General features: G+C 33.4%; 1 protein-coding gene across 4 annotated transcripts in view; it reads right to left on the bottom strand.

The window, feature by feature from the left end:
- Positions 1-23,606, bottom strand: part of stol (voltage-dependent calcium channel subunit stolid) — a 161,037-nt gene that overhangs the window by 30,868 nt on the left and 106,563 nt on the right. For all 4 annotated transcript variants that reach the window (XM_085947296.1, XM_085947295.1, XM_085947297.1 and 1 more), the window contains exons 5-6: positions 9,013-9,235; positions 834-965 (exon numbers count right to left, since the gene is read on the bottom strand). In XM_085947296.1, the coding sequence (XP_085803422.1) occupies positions 834-965; positions 9,013-9,235 (355 nt within the window). The remainder of the gene's footprint in view (positions 1-833; positions 966-9,012; positions 9,236-23,606) is intronic.

The following is a 23,606-nucleotide window of genomic DNA, read 5'->3' as shown; positions in this document are numbered from 1 at the left end:
AATTACAACATATTGGAACATAAGATGGCAAAACATGATAACTTGGAAAATCTGGAAAACCTTTATTTCTACCAAACATGGAGAATTACAGCTTTGAAATATTTATTCTATATCTTAAACTCATTTCGAATACATCGTTACATTATATTATTTTCAAAAGACATTCGCCAGAAAGATTCAAACAATCTCTAAATTTAAAACAGCTCTCCTGCTTAACAAAAGTGCACATATCAGGTTTTGCCATCTGATCACTGACTTAAGAACGTATATTAAATTAACGATTACGAATAAATTACTCATAAAGACCACTGGATCAAGAGCGTGGACGGTACAGGGTACAGCCAAAGGTCCGGGCGCCTGTATTCGTTGCACACACTGCCCATAGCAATGCGGCGTCCTTGACTGTAATATACTTACAAACTTGAAGACCACGTTGAACATTAAATTAAAAATAAGTAAACTTTTTAATTGCGGTAGTATTTTTTAATTGTCTTTATCTGGTATAGTTTTCCTGTTCGTTCAGGGGTATCTGCAGAGTATAAAAAAGTGACAGTCATATGGTGGTATTGAGCGACATTTTGGACCTCGACTCGTTTCGCGCGAATAATTTTTCATCAACAGCGCCTGCGCGCACTTCTTATACCTACCTATCCACTGTTTCAAGTTAATTCACCGTTTTTTTTTTACAAAGAAAAAAAAAATAAAAGACTTTATTACAGAGACTAATTGTGTACTTTGAATCACTTTATTATTGCTATTCTTTAAAAAGTATCAAAATAATACTTTCATAATCATTTACAAGAAAGTGAAAGACTTGCGAACAAAAATCTTACCTGGAAATCTTCTGAGGAATCCTGATGAGCTTCCATAGTATTGCCAGGAGAGTGCAGGATCGCTTTCGTAATTGTTGGCAAATAAAGGGTCGAGATGCTCTGACCACGCAATCTGATTCTGGACCTCTGCATCTGTAATATGAAATATAAACTGGTTATATAGCTGAGCTGTTTTTTTTAATTATATTATGTTCAATAAAGAATATTAGATTTGTTAATCTTGCGAATTCTTCGTTGAATACAAAAATAGTTTATTAAATTATAACCAAGTGCGAGTGTGTTATAAAAAAATTTGGAGATATCTTTACGCCGGTTAGTAATTAAGGTAATTATTAACACTTTTTTCAACACATTTAAAAAAGCTGATTGCCAAATAATAACGAAATTTATAGAGCGCTTTAGTGAAAATTGTAAAAACACTAGTTAATTTCGTTGCACCCAGATAGGACACGCGTAGTTTAGTGGTTAGAGCACGTTGACGTGAATCCTACGGGGCGCGAGTTCCATTCACGCTGGGTGTCGTATTTTTATTCAAAAATATTTTTTCTAGTGTACATAATATTATATTTCTATGGTTTTCAAATTATGTATAAAATAAAAACGTTGGAAAACTGAAAATGGTCGAAACAGACGTATTATTTTATGATACGATGAATTGTTTTTTGTTGTATGTATATATGTATGTCTTATTTATTAAGTTTGCGAAATACTGTCAAGTTAATGGAATACATTTATTGCTTAAAATATCATAGCGTTATTGTTTCGTGGATTAAAAGTAAAAATAATTAACACAACTGTAATGTCAAAGATAATGTACTTAAGTATGTGCAAAAATGATCACAGAGAAAACAGATTAACAATGTTTCAAAAATTAATTATTAACAAATAGGTATTACAAAAGTTACTCTATCTGTTATACCTATGAAATTTTCTATGTTAGCACTATTGAATTTAAAAATACAAGGAAACGAATTATCTCTCATACAAGTATACACATCCACAGAAATAGCGAAAGAAGAAGAAATTGATACTTTTTATACAAATAATGTAAACAAAGCTATTAGCCAAGCACATAAAACTTTTATAATAATGGACGATCTACATGCAAAAATAGGCCAACCCAGACAAGACGAATACGAAATCAAACGGGTATGGAGAAAGAAACCAGAGAGGCCAGAGATTAACACTTTGGAATAGGCCTTAACCCGAAGAGGGGTTCTTACAAACCAAACAAACTAACTACATACCATTTTTCAATTTATAAACATTATCTAATAGTATTATACACAAAAAAAAAACAAATTAATATTATATAAACTAGAAAATAAGTAGGTAATACAACCATATATAGATATATATACATAATAAAGATATTCATAGTTTATATATATATATATATATATATATATTCATTAGATATAGTCATTTAACTGCCATTTACTTTTGTTTGTAAGAAATAAAAAGGCTTTTACAAGAATGCCATTAAATAGGTAGATAAGCCGTGCGATAGACAGTTTCATGAAACATGACAATATCCATTTTGCGATCGACTGTCTTGAAGATCACACAGTTACGGGTGGCATTGGTGAAAACATAAAAAAATAATACTTGCTAGTAGGTAAAGAAAGATTGTACAGGCAACCATGAAAATGAAGAAAGAAACGTTCTAAAAGAAAAATCAATCTTTAGGTGGACAAGGACTGTATTGACAGCATATCCATTGTGGGGAAAAAAAAATATCAATTTCCTCACATCGATTACCAATAATTATATGGATTTTTTTTATTACCTACAGATAATACAATGATTGTGATTTATTTACTTCTACAATTAAATTTAAGAAAAATCAAATTGAGAAGGATAAAACAAAATTGGATTTTTTAATAACCTATTTTTAAATAAAATTAATTACCTACGTTAATATGATTTCTGATTGAAATAAGGGTAATTGTGCCGCAGTGGTAGCCATGAGCTTTTATATTTTTTTTACGAATACAGTTTATTCCATGTAGACAATTATAATAATTACCTTTTTCTGTCGGCGCATCGGCTTTTCGATCCAATAATCGTTAATTGAAAATTTGAAATTTTCATACATTTTGATGCACCATTATCACAAACTAAGATTATATGAGGTAATATTAGGTTGTATGTTATATTAGGTTAGGTTATGTTAGGTTTAGTTTGGTCTAAAAAGAAAGTTGTAAAATCTCATGGCCACCGCTGCGGCACATTTACCGAAATAAGAAAAGCCTTGTCTCTTTATGTGAACGAATTACTTAAGCAGAGACACTTTGTTTATGTTTATCGTTTTGATAATTTTGTGACACCCAAAATAGTCATTATATGTAGAATTTAATTTAATAATGTAATTAATATTATGTTAAATTATAAAACATTGCCAATTTAACAAAAACAAAATACCCGAAAATGTGAATGTAAATAAACTATATGAAAACAATAGTAACGACTATAGCTTAATATTAACACGGATGTAACACTAATCGGTGTATTTTTGTGTGAATAGAGTGAGAATTATACTTTCCCGCAGGAAATGTTGCCGTTAGGTATAACGACTCCTCGTTTGGTGATTATTATTTTTGTAGGACTCGTAAACTTTCCTAAGAGGATTATAATTTCAACCCTGAATCCAATATCAACTTAACTTAAACGCTGAGCCTTAGTTCGAATCGGACTACCAATATTAATGAGAAGAACCCGTAATACAGTGGCGTACCTACTTAATTAACAATAAAACTCTTTCTTTTTTAAATAGTCTTATATCACTAAAAAACTTACGATGGCCGAGCGGTTACGCTCTAGGTTAATAATGTTAATAAGGTCCCGGGTTTAGTAAAAAATCAAATATTGTTTTTCAATGTGTCTAATAGGTTGAACAACTGGCTTAAAAACAGCCATTTCTCGTAAAAATACTGTTAATACGACCCCCACTCTGTGAAGGCCCGTATAATGATCTTCTTAGGATCGAACAAAGAGATCATTTAAGACCAAATGCATTACCATAATAGTACCAATGATACGAGGGTGGGTCAATAATTCCTTAGAAAAAAGCATTAAAACAGTTTTTATTTTTGTATTTTTTTTTTATTTCTCAACATAATCTCCTTGGAGCTCAATACACTTGGTTAGACGTTTCTCAATTTTTTTTAAACCGTCAGAAAAATAAGTTTTCGGAAGGTCCTCAAAATAAGCATTTGTCCGATCGATGACTTCTTCATTTGAAAAAAAACGTTGTCCACTTAGCCATTTTTTTAAGTTTGGGAAAAGGAAAAAGTCACTGGGGGCTAAATCTGGCGAATACGGTGGGTGGTCGACCAATTCGAACTTCAATTCTTCAATTTTAGCCATTGATCGTAAACATGTGTGAACACGGGCATTGTCCTGATGAAAGAGGATTTTTTTCCTGTTTAAATGAGGCCGTTTTTCTTCAATTTCGTTTTTCAGCTGGTCCAATAAAAATGCATAATAATTCCCTGTTATTGTTTTTCCTTTTTCCAAATAGTCAACGAAAATAATTCCACGTGCATCCCAAAATACAGTAGCCATAACCTTACCAGCTGATTTTACGGTTTTCGCCTTCTTTGGACATGGTTCGCCTTTCGCAATCCACTGCTTTGACTGTTCTTTCGTCTCGGGAGTATAGTGGTGTATCCATGTTTCATCTACAGTCACAAAGCGACGAAAAAATTCATCCGGATTGCGTTGCATGAGCGACAACAGGGCCTTAGAGGCCACCACCCTATTGCGTTTATTGTCGACTGTGAGCAAACGCGGCACCCATCTTGCAGAAATTTTTTTCATGCCCAATTTGTCATGTAAAATAGAAATGACGCTACCTTTTGAGATCCCTGTAACCTCAATTATCTCACTCAACTTTAATCTTCGGTCACTTAACACCATATCGTGGATTTTATTGATCATTTCTGGTGTAGTCACCTCTACAGGACGTCCTGAGCGTGGTTCATCCTTTGTTGATGTACGACCACGTTTAAATTCATTTAACCAGTTATAAATAGTTGCAAGTGAAGGAGCAGATATGCCGTGAACTAAATCCAACTCATTTTTTATTTCGTTTGCTGTTAACCCTTTTATATTAAAATGTTTAATAACAGCTCTAAACTCAATTTTCTCCATTTTCCATTTTTCCATTTTCCACAAGCAAATTTTTTTTTTAAATATACGAGAAACACACAACAACCCGACCAATCTGATTGAAACTTCGCAGCATACTGAATCGGTAGTGCCGCTGCATGAAAACAAACCGCTTACAGTACTAGTCGCGCCACCTGTCGGCTTTTCTAAGGACTTATTGACCCACCCTCGTAGGTTTCATAATTTGAAAAATATCAACTTTTTTTTGTGATTTTACCGAGGCTTTGACTGCGACTCGCTGTCATATCGCCTCTTCTCTTCTAGAAGAGGATCCGTCGATCAGGTCCTCACTCCTATTCTGTTAAATAAATTTACAATTTTGCCTAGCTCTTCCGTCTTACTCATCGCCAGGACACCTTTCAATTCGTCGACATTCTCATAGATATCCGCAATTCGCAACTGTACTCTGTGAAGTTCATATTTAGGGCATTGTAGTGCTATATGTACAATGTCCTCTAAAACATTACATTCATCGCAGAGTTGCGATTCGCTTCTTCCCACGAGGACATCAAATCTTTTGCCCATTGTGTGCCCTGTTCTTAGCCTCAGTATTAACTTAAGCTCATTCCTCGTCAAAGGAGACTCTAGAAACCAGGGCACGTCTCGTGGTGATGGTAGAATAGACTTACTCCATTTCCCCTTTTCTAATGATGCCCTATGGTGAAAATCTATCCACATACTTTCGCCCATTTTCTTTATAGTCTCATTCCAGTCCAGGTTTTCTGGTATCCACTGATATGGTACTCCTGAATCGCCAGCTTCCTTTGCCAGATCATCCGCCCTTTCATTGCCCTGAATACCCATGTGCGATGGGATAATAATATCAACCTTTTTAATCTTTTCAAATTTTTCAAAAAACTATTTCAATCATTTAATAAATGGGTTTCCCAATCTTATTCCGTTCGCAGTTTCCTTAGTGCAGTGGTTACAGACCTACAAACTTATCTGTAGAATAGCCAAAAATGGAACCACGAACTACCATAAGGACGCCATTTTGAAAATTTAATTCGAATGTCAGATTTTGTCCAGTTACGTGTCTTTATTGGATAGTTTTCGACAGTGGCTCCCCCATCCCATTCTTCAGATAAGTTTGTAGGTTTGTACCAAAGTTTATGTTACTACACCCAATATTTAAAAAATCTTATCGACCCCCTCCCCTACCTTCTTCAAATGTATAACAATTTCGTATAAGAAATGTATTTGTTACACAAAATTTAGTAGGTACACGAAGCAATAAAGGATTATAAGAAGGTTAAACTTTTCGCGTAGGTACCCCTAGTTTTGAAACCACTAAGTAGTGCATCACGGTTTTTACACGGCGCCAAAATTTAAAACCTTACAAAAAATGCTTGCTTTTTAACACGATATAATATAATTATATATTATGTGTGTGTCATTACAGTAAAACTATTGAAATATTCCGCAGCGGACTTATAAACCAGTCATGGTGCACCAGGGTACCGCGGTGTATACTTTAGGAACCGTTGATTTAACTAACATGCAGAGAAAGTTATTTTTAATCAAGCATTGATGTTGTTTCATTGTTGTAGGTTAAAACATGTTTCCGATCAATCTTAATTTTAACTGGGTACTTACATCCATATGAGCATAAGCGTTACATATCATAACTCACTCGACCAAAGACAATAATCGAAATGATTTCACATATCGTTTGTCACGTCATTAGGTTTTGGTTGAGGGACTTTTGTACTGGCCGACCTCTGATGGGGCACAGCAGTTGCGCTCGGAACAAGCAACCGAGGCGTAAAATGAGATATGTTTGTTAAACTCTCACTTTATTCGGATGCCAAGCTTTTACTTTTACGTGAGCTTTATTTTATCCCTTGTCGTTATCTCGCCTGTGAGTAATGCTACCAGGGACGTATTAAGGTCGAATTACGCCACACAATAAACTTGCTAATGTCCGGTTTCGATCTGTAATTGACCCCCCCCCCCCTCACTAACGACGCAAACTTTCTAACGGCGTGTTTTCGATGGAATCAAATCTAATCTTGGGCGTAGTTCAAAGTTTATGAATCAATGATTGGATTACTTTGTTGAATATAATACAGCCATAACTAATGATATATAATTTAAATCAATGGAATGCACATTCAACATAATATGAATTATTATGCTTTAACATAATATGGGTATTGTTATGTTTTATTCGCGATATCTAGTCACGATGTGTCAAAGGTGATTGTTAAATGCATTTTATTCTACAATGTCTCGTAATCCGGTCACTAGATGTTACTATGAAATATCAACTTTTGTCGTGCAATTTAAATGTTTATTTAAGACCATGCAATAGTCGGAGTTCCTCTACGGCGATCAGTTGTTTGTCCTTGTGCAGAACTAACTAGTGATGCCAATTGGGATGACAATAACTGCCTTCAACCAAATCACTCCAAGTATTGATAATATATTCCACTTACATAGGGGTGAGAATAGATGAACGTCGTTTTATAAATTCCTAAAACATAGTTTATTTAGATCTTGTATAGGTAATCCACTATACATTGAGGTTAATGGCACACTAAACCACAAACGCCCCGCATCACACCAGGTTACGGGACCCTACGTTTGGATACGAAGTATCGTTTTTTTTATTATCCAAGACTGGGGTCACGATGCACTCAAATGTGGTTTGACTGAATGTACATGTATCTAAGACTACCCGTGGAAGAAAGGAGCACGTAGAGGTATAATTAAAAATTATAGTAAGTACAACTACAAAACTGCTGTTGGCAATATGAAGCAACAATTTTTCTAAATAAGCAATAAAATTGGCCTTTAGGTCCGATGGGTCCAACAACTTTACTGGTCGAACCGACTTGACTAGCTCTTCCCTTCCCGAGTTTTTTTCTGCCAGGTCTTTAACCCCGCATCCAGCATCATAGACGTATAGTCTGCTTCCTCGTGAATAGTTTTTCTACTATCAAAGCGGGGAGGCGGTAAGATGAAAGTCACCGACATCCGCCTCTTTGCCTTTGAGGAGCATCGTGGATGCGCCACGAACCTGTATATGAAGATGGAGAGGAAGGACCCCAACCAGAGAGCGCGTACGTTGAAGTTGAACAGTAGGTAATTCACTATACAGATGTATCATGGACGATTTGCATGCCTATTGCTGTTGTTTACTACAACAATGCCTGTTTCAATGTACCAATTATTACCAATACAACTGCAAATAGCTTTCACCGTACCCATGGTGCCACTGTAGAATTATTTACCATGTTGTATATTTTGTACCACACTGCATTTATTATATTAAATTTATATTTTACCACGCTTTTATTAGCTCGTATTCTTATTTATTCCGTACAAATTTTATCTTGTTTGTCCAATACAAATCTTGCAATCGATTTTTAACTAACTTCCCTACTAGCTAGACATTTGACTTTTAGAATATATCAGAACACGATGACAATGCATTCTTTTAATACTTTTAGCCATCTTTAAGCAGAATTGAATTCATTTTCAGTTAATTCTGTTTTGTATGGAAAGCTATTTCGGAAAAAATTCGTAAAAAGTAAAACACTATTATTGGTTACTAAGGGGGTCCTAGCAACTAAATTATTTATATATACGTGCGTTACTATGGAAATCAATATGAAATGTCAAAATAACATTTCAATATTCTATATGTATTCAGTATTTCTATCAAATACAAAAAAAGTATTTATTAATACATAGAATTGTCAAGTTTATATGATTCAACAAAAAAATTAAAAACGTGGTATATGAAAAGTTCTTTTTTCTTGTAATTATTCTTTTTATTTTTCATGTAACGTTGCCAATGTAGGTACTTGTGATTAATAATTATAATATTCACTAATTTAAAATAAATAGAATTAAAATGAAATGTATAGAAAGCTTATAAAATAATAAGTATTTGCCCCTATAAAAACTTTAGTAATGCCACTTTTTCCGAGGCCTGGGCTCGAGATGGGTCAGTAAATATCTACTTATTTCTAATTCTACACTGTTTCAGCACACTCACCATACTCATCAACGAAGGGCGGAAGCAGCACGGCGCTGTGAGTCGCGTTGACAGACAGCTGATCGAAGTGGCGGGAGGGTGCCAAAGGAAGGCGCCTGGAGCCCTCTGCCGGGCGGCCGTCGGGGCCGAACACGTTCAAGCGGCGGGCGTCGTAATAGGCGGCAGGGTCCACGCCGCCCCCGCCCCCAGACAGCGCCGCCTGCTCTGCCGAATCCATTATCCTCTGTTGAAATAGAAATTATAAATTGGTTAGAATAGTTTCCAGCACACGACGGTCATCTTCTGTTCTAGTATAAAAATATTGAACATCTCAAGATTACTAATACACTGGTAAATTCATTGTCGTAGATATTTTTCTTCTGCTTATTGAATCTTTGTCGACTAAATAACTAACGTATTATGTAAATTCGTAGTATTTATATTCATCTCTTAATTCTGAATTCCAAACCTCTAGGTACACAGGAAGTAATATGAAAATTTAGATGGCGGAATTTAATAAATATACATATTATATATTATATACCTACGATTATTTTTATTGTATAATTATAAATACAGACCAAGTAAAACTAATAATGTGATATTACTCAAAGCGCTTCATCTTTAATCTACGAAAGTAATTGTCGAAATAATGGTCAGAAATAACAATACAATATTCACTTTTATTAATACCCAGCTCATTTTAATTTGTCGTTGTGCAGTTTGTAATAGTGTTCAATATTATTTCGGCTAACTAATTATGTATTATGTATACCGTATACGTATACTTCGCCATTGATATAATTTGCTGTACGTAGGCGTTCTGTATTATATAATATATTATATACGCTCCTTTGTATGTGATTTTAAATTATAGGCAAAACTAAAACGTATCTTATACTGTAAAAGATTAATTGTACACAGCTAGGAATTAAAAACGACTATGTAGGTCAGTGATTCTCAACGTGGGTCTTTCGCCCCACCGAGGGGGGGGGGCATTTTGAATGTTTTGGGTGGCAAAAAGGTCATCTTGAAAATCATTTGAAGTCGAACCATAGCACAAGGATTGCACTAATTTTCTTCTGAGTTGTAACATGTAACGTAATATATATTATATTTATTTACGAAAGTTAAATTAAAAATAGTATTGCATATGTGCAATATGAAGCATTTAATTTGAAGCATTTTTTTTTCAGAATTAGTTAGGCAACTATAAAATAGGGGGGGGGGCATGGAGATTTTCGAAGTGTTAAAGTGGGGCTTGGCAGAAATAAGGCTGGGAAACATTGTAGGTACTTTCAACAGATAGTATAGATATATCGAATATAAACGGATGCCATTTCTAAAGTGACTTGCCCTATAAATCATTTTTATCTACTTATGGATACTTTAACTTGCTCAATTTTTATTATGTTTAATATAACTAAATAGCTACTATACTGTCATCTTAAAATAATTAACTGTAACTCCAGATTAGGTGATTTGGATATAAGTAGTTTTTAATTTTTATACATAGTAAACGTTTCTGCAAATACAATTAGTAAAGTGATGAAATAAAATATAAGTAAATAAAATTTTTGTTGATTCAAATAACACTCATATATATTATAGAAGGTACTTATTTCACATTATCACATGTGTTTGGTATTTTTACTTAGCGGTGATTATTGTAAAACTATACAAAACATACAACTTCCCAAACGCAACTCCATTTTGACAAAAATATTAATTAAAATTGTGTAATATTTCATTATGGCTGTATTATAGTAAAAACTACTGTCAACCTGAATACTCATTAAACACCATTATAGAGTAATATGTACCAAAGGTTTCTTTGTCGCATTAAAAATAGGTCTATACTTTTTAATTAAATGATTTTTTATTATATGAATATTACATAAGTATATTGAACATACAAAATTTAAACAAACCCCAGAAACATCTATCGCAGTCCGGGCGGTAAACTTTACCGATGAAGTTATTGTTTCGTAGTGTTAATTATTAATATGTAGATTTAAAATTATAAAAGATAGTCCTTAAATTTAACGGTATTCGAAATAACATCTAAATTGCATAGTTATTTAGAATTTTTCGCATAATTTGTAAATCTATCAATAGTTTAATCGGTAAAGCTGGAATGCAATGGCCCGTGTATTCAAATCCCATTCGGTAGAAATTTTGAGAAATTTATTTTTCTGACGTTGTTACAAATTATGTATGTTAAATTAATAATTTGTATTCTTATGACTTGTTTGTATGTGTTTTCGGATGATTATTATGTTTTATATGTTTCTGAAGTTGATTGTAGTTATGTAGGTCGATACGTTTTGACTCTTTAGTAAGCGTTGCGTCGCAACATTATAAGGTGGAACTCGGAGGGCAGAGAAACGTAAGTACTTGTGAGACAAACATGTCGCGAAGAAAAATTGTGTACGACATACCGCCATTTAGCGCTTTCCCATTCAACAGGACAATGGCTGCAGAGAATGGGCGCGCGAAATGGAAGCGGACTAAACTTTGTGACATTTATCATTGGGAAGTTAGGAGTGCGCCACTTCACGAGAGAAGCACAAACCGCGCAACAGGGATATCAAATACTCATATTATTTTAATACATCCATGTCTTTCGGTTAAATAAATGTCACGCGGCGAAATTTCGCGTATAAATCACGACTATAATAGTAACGTTATAAATAATATTTTTGTATACATACTATTAACAACGATGTTTCTCTATTCGGGCTTTTAGTGATAATAATCGTAAAGCAAATGACAATGCTCGCGAATTGTATTATTAATATCATAACGCCTGTACACGTGCATGGGTTTACTGGCAACAATAGTGTGTATTTTAAACTATCGTGACAATAACTGCTTATACGTAGAAGTCCTGACTGTCTCTCCAATCTAATTCTTCAAGAGTGAGTGAGACGTGATATTGTCATTTTATGGTACTATTTGACAGGTAGTGAAAAACTGTTAACCTCAAAATTCGTTCGTAGTTCGTTTTTTTGCCGGCATGTTTGCCACTATCGTTCTATTGCGAAATTCAGCTTCCGAACTTTTTTGATTCATGAATGCAATCTTGCAACTACAAGATAATACATGTTTACACGTACATTTTCTTTCACGTAGATTACTGAAGCTGTCATATGGATAGTCATAAACAGCAAACTGTTGCTACTTTGGTCTACAAAATCAGCTAAAGTCTCGTATCCTCTCACAGTATAACGATAATTATTTATTCTAATCAAGACGTTGATCCGACCGATACTGACCTACGAGTCAGAGGCTAATTAGCGTGCACTCGATGTGTTCGAGAGAAAGGTGCTGCTAATGAAATATGGCTCCATGCTAAAAGGAGAAGAATATCGTATTCTGTATATGTAAACTCTTCCAAGAATAATGTATCTCCGCATTTGCTGAACAAGACTCTGATAGGTGGGCCGTGTAACAAGAATGGGCAGTGAGGGAATCGTGGATGTGGAGGTCGACTAGACTCCAGTGGTTGGACGGTGTCAAAAAAGATACTAGAGCGGCTGGCGTAGATACACTGAAGACTCTGGTCCTGAATAGAGGGAGGTGGAGAAGGTTCTCAGAGAAGGCTAAGACCAGCTTGGGTTGCTAGGTATATGATGGTAATGATAATAACGACGTAATAATGCATTTAAATGCATTTATACTTACGGATAAAACCTGTGTTGGTGTTGTTAAAATGCATAAAATATAAACCATTTACAGTTTACACGTTTATTTTTTTGAGAAATAAAATAATTTAGCCAATACTTATGATTAAAGTAAATATATGAAAGGGTTGCATACAATATACTGACCAAAATTCATTTTGATATGAATATTGTCATAATATAATTATTATCTTTTACTTATCATTTATTTGTTACTTCAAACTATCAATTTCGCCAGCTTAGTAGACAGTGCAAGAAGTCATTTTTGAACAACGTAATAATATGATTTCTTTGAACACGCGTTGAACTCAAAAAAATACTTACTAAAAATACTAAAAACGTTTGACCCTTAGTGACTATTTTAATTTATTAACTACAATGATGAATGAAATGAATGAGACGAATGAAATGAAAAATACGTTTAACCTACATATTATTATTTAACAACTTAACTTAACTTAACTTAACAACATTAAGTCAATAACGTGTGTTTGAGAGAAGATGCGAATCCAATAGGTTGATCTAATCCAATGCATATGATTTCTAAATCCATGTAAAAAATCCTCTGCGATAGCTGTCTTCTGTATGGGAGGTATCGCTAATGCTATTTCTAAAAAAAATATTTTCACTCAAATAAAAAAATGATAGTTAATATTAAATTATAATAATATACCTAATAATAATGAAAAAAATCGTCCACATTATGTATTAAATAATTGTAAGGGGTAACTACTAATTTAATTTATTATAAAAAGAATCAATAAACGTAGCCAGATTTATACTTGCGGGCAGATACATATTGGCTGTCTAAAAAAACAAAAACAACTTGTAAAAACGTATAATGTTTTAAACTTTCACAGTTTTTTATTTGTTATTGTGATAAGATTTTTAGGTTGTCACCGCATATTTTTACTCTTTCTTTCACGGTGTTTCATATTTTGAAAATGACCTCTGCAATGAGTCCGAAACGTCGAGGAAAGAAATAAGAATTACAACCGCGATGACAACCCAAAAATATATTATGATTGTATAAACGTAATTGTATTCGTAAAATCTCCACAGAAATAACATGATCAGTTTCCTAACGCACTTGTTTCTAATCACAAATGATTTGACTATGTATTGCAAAATAAAATATTTTTGTGTATTTTGCATTTATGAAAATATGAAAAGGACGGCTCCTGCTATATTTTTGCGTGGGATCGGAATTACAACTTTTTATGGCAATTTTTAATTTATTCTAACCTATTGTGGAGAGGTCCTTAGCTATATTATATTGCCCTTTCAACCCCTTGATAAATCCAGCCATGGCTATAAACCAACTACAATATATGCTAATTATTCATTATAAACCTCATGTAAAATCACCATTATTTAAAAGACAACTTAAAGTTGAAAATATAGTGAAACAAAAAAGAAAATACATATGTAAATATTTATGAGGATGTCCCGTGGCGAGGAAGGTACAACCATGAGCTATATGCGTTGTATGAAGATCCCCCTGTAGTCTCACACGTGAAAGTAGGGCGACTTCGTTGGGCAGGCCATGTCTCAAGGATGGAAGACACCCAACCACCAAAGAGGCTTATCTTCAATAGACCAGAAGGGAAAAGGAGGATCGGGAGACCTAGACTGCGGTGGCTGGACTGTATAGAAAGAGACACAGCATCCCTGAGACTAAGGCAGTGGACGGAGCTTGCGGCAGACAGAGGGGAGTGGAGACGTTTTCTGGAGGCGGCCAAGACCCACATTGGGTTGTAGTGCCGTTGATGATGAATTATTTATTTAATATCTTAAAGTCAAAATATAACAGTAATTTAGATGAAAACTACTGCAATTTTCGCTTTATTTTTGGAGGTAAGGAGCACATTTTTAAAAAATATATTATTAATGTTTCTTATATCTTGAATGCTTGAACAGAATAATGTACTTTAAGGTTTTAAGTCACAATTATTAAAGTTCCATCAATCAAAACTCAGTAACTAATTATATTATCAGTTTAAACATCAGATGGGTTATAACTTATTATTGTTAGTTTACCTATCTTATGTTAAAATGAATAATGACTAGCATCTCTATGAATGAAACAGTGAAATATTACATCTAAACTAATGAATCGAGACGTCTATATTTCGATGAATTCTGTACACAAATCCGACGATATTATTAATTTGTTCAACTTTACTGTGGTAACTGATCAAAGCGGTTTCATATCTATTCACACATACTTATTCTATTATTTCAATTAGATCCAGGAGGAGTAACTATGTAGGAAATAATAGTATTATGAACTCCCTATTCATTGGTAAACATTACATTAGTTTGTAATAATTACTATTATGATCGATACAAAAGATGTCGTTTAAATCTGTTCAGAAATGTAGATCAAAAGTGTTTCGTTGGGTAGAATATTATAAATAAAGTGCCATAACATAGACTGTATTAAAATACTTTGATATTTAAGTAATATAGCATATTTGGATAACTCAGCCAAACCTTATCCAAAAAAATAAATATTCATTTTTGTAATATCAATATTTTGACATAAGTATATAATATTACTTTCACTTTTATTGTTAAAACCTATAAATAACATTATTATGAATACTGTAAATAAATATACATGGAAGATTCTTAATTATGGACTGGTTTTGCCCACTCAGCGAGAAATTGTCACCATTGGTGAGTGCGCATAATTCCTGAAGATGCCGAAAGGCGAAACCCGGGTCGCAAAAAATGACTCAAATGGAATAGTACAAATCTTATATCCATTATAACTTAAATTCAAACTCCATTAAGTACCCTAGGTCAATAGTATTAGGTAACATTAACTAATAGTTCGTTGAAGATGTTAATCATACGAACTGTTGTTTTGTGCTAATTTTAATATCTCCCCACAATGTATATTATTCATGATATTTTTTTTGATTTAACTATGCTTTTCTGTGCCTTTGTTTAATACTAGAGTTCATGATTTCTCGATTTCGTTTTGTTTCTCGAGATTCAAGAATGAATGAATATTAAATTTGATTCTCGAGAATTCGAGAGTAAGTCATTGATTTCTCAAGAAATATTTATCTTACGCGAGGGGAAAATACGTTGTGATCCCGTCCGGACGATGTTCCCCTTTCTTTCGAGTTTTTTTTTATATTTCCTACCATTTTTTTCAGTTCCAGTGGTTTTTTCCCAACAAAGGGAGTTTTACTTCCATTTTTTCCATAATCCAGACATCTGGAAAAACTCACGAATTCTGTTAGTGAAAATTCTTCAAATCATAAGAAAATCTCGTTAAAAAAAATCTAAGAAATAATAATCTTATAATTTCTGAACAAAAAAATCCGAGAAATGAGTATTTTATTTTATTTCTTGAAATGATAAATCTCAATCACAATCTCTAACTGGGCCCATCATTTATTTATGTATTTATCAATATTGTATAGGTACATAATATGTATATATTATTATGTTATTTAACCAAAATAAATGAATTACGAAAATATGATATAAAAAAAGAACATCAGTGGACAGTGTCCCTTTGTTTCCACGAAAAACGGTTCTCATAGTTTTTAATTTTTTAGATAAATTACCGTATATTTAAATAATATGACTTTTTTTCTCTAGTAAATGACAATTAAGATAATTATTTATACTGAAAGTTCAAAGTTATCCTACTTAATACTTACCTGTATTAACATAATTTGTTAGTCCCAACATTTAGTGCCAATGATTGTTTCGAAAATTATCTGTATTGCATTATTTGCATATCCCTGATGTAAAACAAACAAGCGAATAATGGTTTCTTTGCTCGTAACTGCAAACTTTGTATTAATTTAGTGGTGCGCGCGCATGAGAAATTTGCACTCAATATCAATTTCCTTCGACGTAAAAATGTACCTACATTATTATACACGCTGTTTAGCTATTTTTCATTCCAGGCTGGCCAACGCGACAGTGTCTTTCGAGAAAATGTAGCACAGGGGATAACTCAGCGTTTTAAAACTTTAAGACTTAATAGCTGAGTTTTCTCGAGCGGAACTGGCTGAAAACTTATCTCATCGCTCGCTGTATAACAGTGAATAGGTACACAGGTATATTGAAATTTTATTTAAATAAATCTTTGATCTTTCGTAAATTTGAATTGGTGAAATTGTAATTTTAACAAGCATACAGTTTCGTGAGATCATTCGTTTAGTTAATCAAAACAATTAATATTAATTATTATAATATTTGACAGTTATTTCAGATTTACCATTGTAAATTTTTCTCGGTTTACATAACAAAAAAACAATTATATTATCTCAATTTATAGTAGGTATTTTCATAACATTTATTGTAATAATCTCAATTTAAACATTTAATATACTAATAAACCTTAATCCAGATGTGTTGTGATTGTTTTTTTCCTACTACACTTCTGAATATTACAAAATTGTTTTGAGTTTAAATTGATTTCAAGAAATACGTCGAGTTCAATATGCACACTGGATGATAAAAAATTCGAGCATAAAGTACACTCAAACTCAAAAACAAATTCTGATTCGAAATTCAAAACAGCTTCATTCACCAATAGTACCCAAGAAGTATTCCTAATATTCCGCTCAACATAAGAAAAGAAAGACCTGATAAAAATAGAAAATTGGGTGACTTTCATCCAACAGTGGGTCATCTACGGTTGATAAAATCTTTGAATATACATTTACTGTTTGTTGAGAATGATATGTCAAAAATGATCGATAATCCCTCTAGTAATTTCGTTAAAATTATGCCAAAAATATTTTATGATTGGTTGCAGAAAAGGAATGCATGGTTTATTTTTTCAAAAATTCAATATATAGCTCTCGTATATGAAAACAATATTTTCTATGGGTATTGCATTTGATTCTGATAATGTTGGAATGTTGTTACCCGTGTAATAAAAGATATTTGCCGCGCTAAGATTGATATTGAATACTGTAAAAAACTAAACCTATTTAGTAGAGAAAGTGTAAGAATTAGTGAGGGCAATATTAAAAAAATACAGTTCTTGGTGGATGTCACAAATCAAGAAAACCGTGGGTTCACCACCCATGCTACTGGATGTTAAAAGGTGTGAAGCCAAGTAGTGGAAAAAGCTGCCCGTTAGCCAAATCATCCGCTTATGATGTCTCGACGAAGAAGAAGTTTAAGAAAATTCAGAATATATTAAAATATATATATACGAGTAGTAGATACTTAATCAATAATGAATGTTACCTTATGACAATATTTTCCGCATTTAATGGTAGGCAACTATACATAAATCTGTATTATATAATCTTCCACCATTGACGTAGCACAAAATTATTCAAACTCGAGAGGAGTGCTAAGGAACATACCTATTTTAATATAAATATATTTTTTGTTGCTAAATTTTCCCAATGATTAATTACGTTTAGCCAATATGTTTTCAGAATCCCAATTCACTACATCAAACAGCTAATTATGATATAATAAGTAATGTACACCTTCAAAACCGTATCATAAATACGTATTTTGCAAAACTTGAGTGGAAAAACACTGTGAAAAACTGCTTTTTTTTAAACAATTCCGGAGTACTTAATTTTAATCGTCATCGATATTTTTCTCGTTAGTATATTAGTTTTCAAAAATATTATATGTATCTTTTATATGTGCACATAACCGACTAAAAAGCGCAAACATATTATACACGGCTGCTTTTCTTCACATTAATTTACTGAAAAGTGTGAGAAAAGGCAGTTGTTGAGTGACTTCATCGACAATGCATTTTTAAGAAAACAATTTTTGGTCAAATGGATATTTAGATCATTAAATATGTAGGTACGATTGGTTCACGAAAAATTAACAGCGTGTACAATTGATCGCAGACTTATATTTTGTATTGTCTTATATTATAATTACAACCCTTTCTTAGTTTACTCTGTATTGCTGCATTATCCAGAAATTTAAAAAAATCTACTGATAAATTACTGAAACTCGAATTGTTTTAAAATCTCTCAAGATTAAGATAAAACATTATCTGTGGTATGGACAATATTTTTTTTTGAAATTTTAATAATGACTAATAGCTTTATTCAATATTGCAGTATGTAAGAACAAGTGTGTCAATTGTTCGCGTGTTAAATTATCTTGGTATAAAAGTGGCGAATGGTACTTGTTGGAGTGAGATAGACTATGTGTAACCAAAAAAAGTACTAGGACAGTCATACTTGAGGAACTTGAAGTTGAACTTTGTTTAATCAGTAGTTTACTGACAATTATTTATTGGTCATAAAATTATTATATTTTACAACAACAAAAATATACTAGCCGCGGGATCGTCCCTGGACTCATTTGGAGGCCTCTTTATCCACCGAACTACAGAAGGCTTACAAAACACTTTCCCCTCGCCCATAAAATCCATAATATTATTTTTGATGTCATTGGCGTATTTATTTTGGACACAAAACAGTTTTCATGTTCCACGTTGAATGCAAGGAAAAGCTGCGATAATCGAGATTTCACTGCCTAATTTCACGTAAGTATTGTTTTCTCTCGCTCATTAGATTTAAGTACTTACTTAATAACTTCTAGTATGTAGTTAAATGAGTTCTTTACAAATAAATGTAAACATACAAATGTTAAATTAGGTAGGCTCAGAATAATCACCTGGTAAGGAGTCTTCGCCAATGGTATTATAGTAATTATGTACTATTATTTGTTTACGTTTAAAAAAAAGAACATGCTTGTTATCATTATGAGAAAGGCGTATTCCGCACGAAGTCTTATATACATCATTCAGTGATCAATACAATTTTCTCAAGGGGCCCACAGCCTGTCTCTAATGATGACTGATGAAACAGCAACAATGTCGGACACCAGCTCGCCGTCCGCAATTTATAAAAGGTCCTGGCGGCGGGCATAACTGGGTTACGGTCTCCCGTTGTGCCCCTCGGGACCCCGGGGTCGCGGGGAACATCTCGAGACCGCGAATCGATATGCCCGCCCCCCACCCGCCCCACTCCACTGCCGCCCGCCTTAAATCGCAGTGTTTTCTGCTTTACCCCGTTGCGTCGTAGTACCTAGAGATGATTTCGATACTCTCAGAGTAACAATACTTTTTGAAGGCCAGCATACATTTTGTTATTGATATCAAACACACGACCTTGTAAGCAGACATGTCAGTCGTTGGTTAGGGTTGTGGTTGCGAAGAGACCACGCTACATGCATTCCTCGTTTGTGACACATCCGCACAGATTCCGTCTTCGTGGCTGACTCTTCCTTACCATGCAGCGGTGATTTAAGAATGATCGATTTGTTGTAGGTACGAGTATCATCATCACTTGACAATATAGACGCGTAACGAATATTTTGACAACGAAATATGACTGTTCTTCAAGCCGACCGGATTCCGGCGTCCCGGAAGGCCCCTAAATACAATCTACAGAGTGTATACGGTGGAACTACGGGATGCTGGTTTGACCTGGAACGAAGCAAGAAGACTGGCGAGCGACAGGAATTCTTGGAAGCGCCGCGTGGTGTCCATATGCTCCAGTTAAGGGGATATGGCATAAGAAGAAGAAGTAATTATGTATACATTCATTTAAATCACAATAAAGAAAGATGTAGTAATATGGCACCTGCGGGGATCTTCGGAAAATCCCCATTCGGCTCAGACTTTATTAATTTTAATATGCACTAATTTACAAACCACGAAACAAATATGATGAAAACTAATATTATATTATTATGGATTCGATTAACAATATAAAACATCGTAGGCCAGTTATTATAATATAAAGTTGATTCTTTTAAAAATTTTGGTTTATTTAATAATTATTGTTAGTAAGTAATCTTTTATTTTGAAAATTCGCGTAGAACTCTTGTGTCATTTAACGAAAACTGCAAAACTTTCACTCTTTTTTATATTATAATATATCGATACCGATACTCTGATAATATGTATTCTTCAGCGTGGCACATCCCTAGCAGCGGTAGGTAGGTACTTGGAAAGTTTTCGCCGCCTTTTGGCTCTCAAGTGCGGAGTAGAATGCGCCAATGGCCTTGTACGACGAAATAATTATTCGGGAAGCACAACTTTTTTACTACACATGCGAGTGGGATGTTTAATAGGAAATCCTTTAGAACATCACTATTGTCTCATTTTAACAAGTAAATTAGATGATAATTTATATCTCTAATTGAGACAAAGTTATACTGGTCTGTTCTAAGATGGTTTTTTTTAAACTATTCTTATTTAATTGGGAATCATATTTTAATTTAATAGTTTATAAATTATTCTCCTTCTATCTATGTAGTATATAATAACTCAATTTGAGTCTTGGCTTTCTGTACTTTCTTTTCTTTCACGTGTCCTACCTTCTACCAATTTGACCTCTCCAAACATCTGCCTAAAGGTAATTATTGCATGCAATTTAACCAGTGACTTCCCGTGAGGTTAGGCAGGTCCTGCGTTGCTTAGAAAGGGCAGGAAATGAAGGGACAGATACGATTATTATAACATCTACAAGCAGTGGCGGTTTTCCGTGAAACGTACGAGGCGTCGATTTCTTAGAAAGTACCAACATTTTAGATTTAAAGCATCACAATGGGCATATGTATTTTTCAGCGCCTCAGTCCTCCACGTATATACAACCACCGCTGTTTGGGAGTAAGTTTCCTGGAAATGTTCTAATTCTCAGTAGATTGTGTGTAAGTATGTAATTTTTTTCAAGCATTTGTTTTGGTTTAAGATGATAAAATAGGTAAGGATATAGCAAAATAATTTCGCATAAAACATGAGACATAAATTAAAGTGGGTAGCATTCTGAGTCTGCCTAAGGGCGGCACTTTGCCTTGGGACGTCGCTGAATTTAACAGTGGTTTATTTCGTGCTAAGTGTTATTTTTCCGATAGTATATTATGTGAAGTTATATTTTATTCTTTTATATTATTTCGACACTTTTTATTCGAAATTTGAAATTATCTGTGTTGATACCAATGGCATTTGTTTTCCATATTTCCTCGAAGCCTGTCATTGCATTCTTTGCAAATCCATACGTCAATTAATGTAATTTAATGCTTTGCGTTGAATGGAGACCAATTTACTAATATTAAATTAGGAATAGTGATTTATGTAGGTATGGATGAAATTAATTAATGTAACATAAGCATTATAAAACTGATAATGTTATTCGAATCACTGATTTTTTGTCAAAAACAATATCCACAAACTCGTGTGCCGGATTCAAATACATTTGTTGAACAGAAACGAAATGTAAAAAAAAAAACATTACCTCTACATAATTAAAGTAAGTATCTATCTCTTCAAAAATCCATGGCCGTAAAATGAGACGTAAAGGGGGAGTCCTTGGTTTACCTTACATTAATATTCCGTAGCGTCGAGATTTAGGCATTTCATTTACAGTTACGGTTGTCCTTGACTCTTCCAGTTTAACAGTCATGTTAGTCTCAGCGTACCGCAGGGATGTTCCGCCGTGGGATTAACTAGTTTGTGCGAGTTGGTTGTTAATTTTTACGGACGTTTAATGATTTTTAAACACAGAGTCGCAATTGTAAATGAGTATTAATAATCTTATCTCTACAAAATCACGTTGGTGCAAATAAAAAAATAATTAAGTAGGTATGTTTATTTTCTACAATAACTTTAATTAATTTTTAATACAATTAATATTACAATATTTCAATTAATTTTATTAATTACAATAATTTTTACAATAATCAAACAATTTCTTTTGAGTTCAAAATAACTTTAATACTACCATTTGTATTATATCATTTATTTAATTTGAAAATAATACACTATAGATCCGTCAGTATAAGTTGTTCGATGAGTGAGGGCGCCACAATTAATATGCTAACATTTGACATATCATTATACTGTTTTAAGCTTAGATCTAAATTCAAAAACCGGAAGATTTATGATGGTATATGTATATGGTACACATAGTAAGAACGGCAGTATTCCATTGGATATCGCTACTGTAATAAATATTATAGTTATGTCCAGTGACGTCTCGTGGGGGTAAGCAGATTGAGCGTCGCTTGGGGGCGGCAGTTACCCAAAGGGCGGCAAATCGAGGAGAATCACTAGGTATATACAGAAATAGCTACCTAGACCTAGTAATAACAGAAATATCTTTCCATTAAAAAATTCAGCTCACTGGTTGGAAACAAAATGTATTAATTAGGTACTATAAAAATTTTAAAAGGATTTTCTTGTTGGGTTCGCGATGTTTGGTTTACTTCAGTTGTCCTTTAACGTCACGTTCTTGGCGAACAGCAATGACACGTGCATACCTAATTTAAAATGTATCCAAATATGTTTGCCAGTCACTCACGAGTTTTGGAAGTTGTCAAGTGTATTTTTAAATGTACCTATCTGAAACCATAGACTCGCAATATTTTCTATTGAAGCAGAGATGGGTTTTAAATTAGATTTAGTGGTATCCATAAAACAGATTTCTTAGATATTGGAGTCATTAAAGGATGATATAAAGTACTGCATAAAAAATGTGGCGGCATTTTGTCACTGCCTAGGGGCGGCATTCTGTCTAGGGACGTCACTGGTTATGTCAGTCAATGTAGGAAAGTCTCATTTACCATTCATCCAAATGAAATATCTAAAATAATCTTTAACGTGCATAAGTAAATTATGAAAAAGAAAAAAAAGAAAATTAAATGAATGTCTTTCAAATATACCTACACACAATACAGGTGAACGTTACCACGTTTTAGATTACAGAATCAGCTCATCCTTTAAAAACGTCATTGTCACTTTTACAGTTTAGTTTGTGCATCAAGTAACAACACGCGTCTGCAATCGTCATGAATAATGGAATTTGAAGCGTGTGTAATTTACATATATTCGCCAGAAAGACTTTATCAGCTATTTGATTGGATGTCTATATTTATTTGCAAATGGGTGTAGTA

The sequence above is a fragment of the Rhyacophila brunnea genome, unplaced genomic scaffold, assembly GCF_057557595.1.
Source record: "Rhyacophila brunnea isolate RB1 unplaced genomic scaffold, BYU_Rbru_1.0 scaffold_2, whole genome shotgun sequence".
Lineage (NCBI taxonomy): Eukaryota > Metazoa > Arthropoda > Insecta > Trichoptera > Rhyacophilidae > Rhyacophila > Rhyacophila brunnea.
Note: the sequence above shows the minus strand (reverse complement) of the source record. Positions and strands in the feature narration are given on the sequence as shown.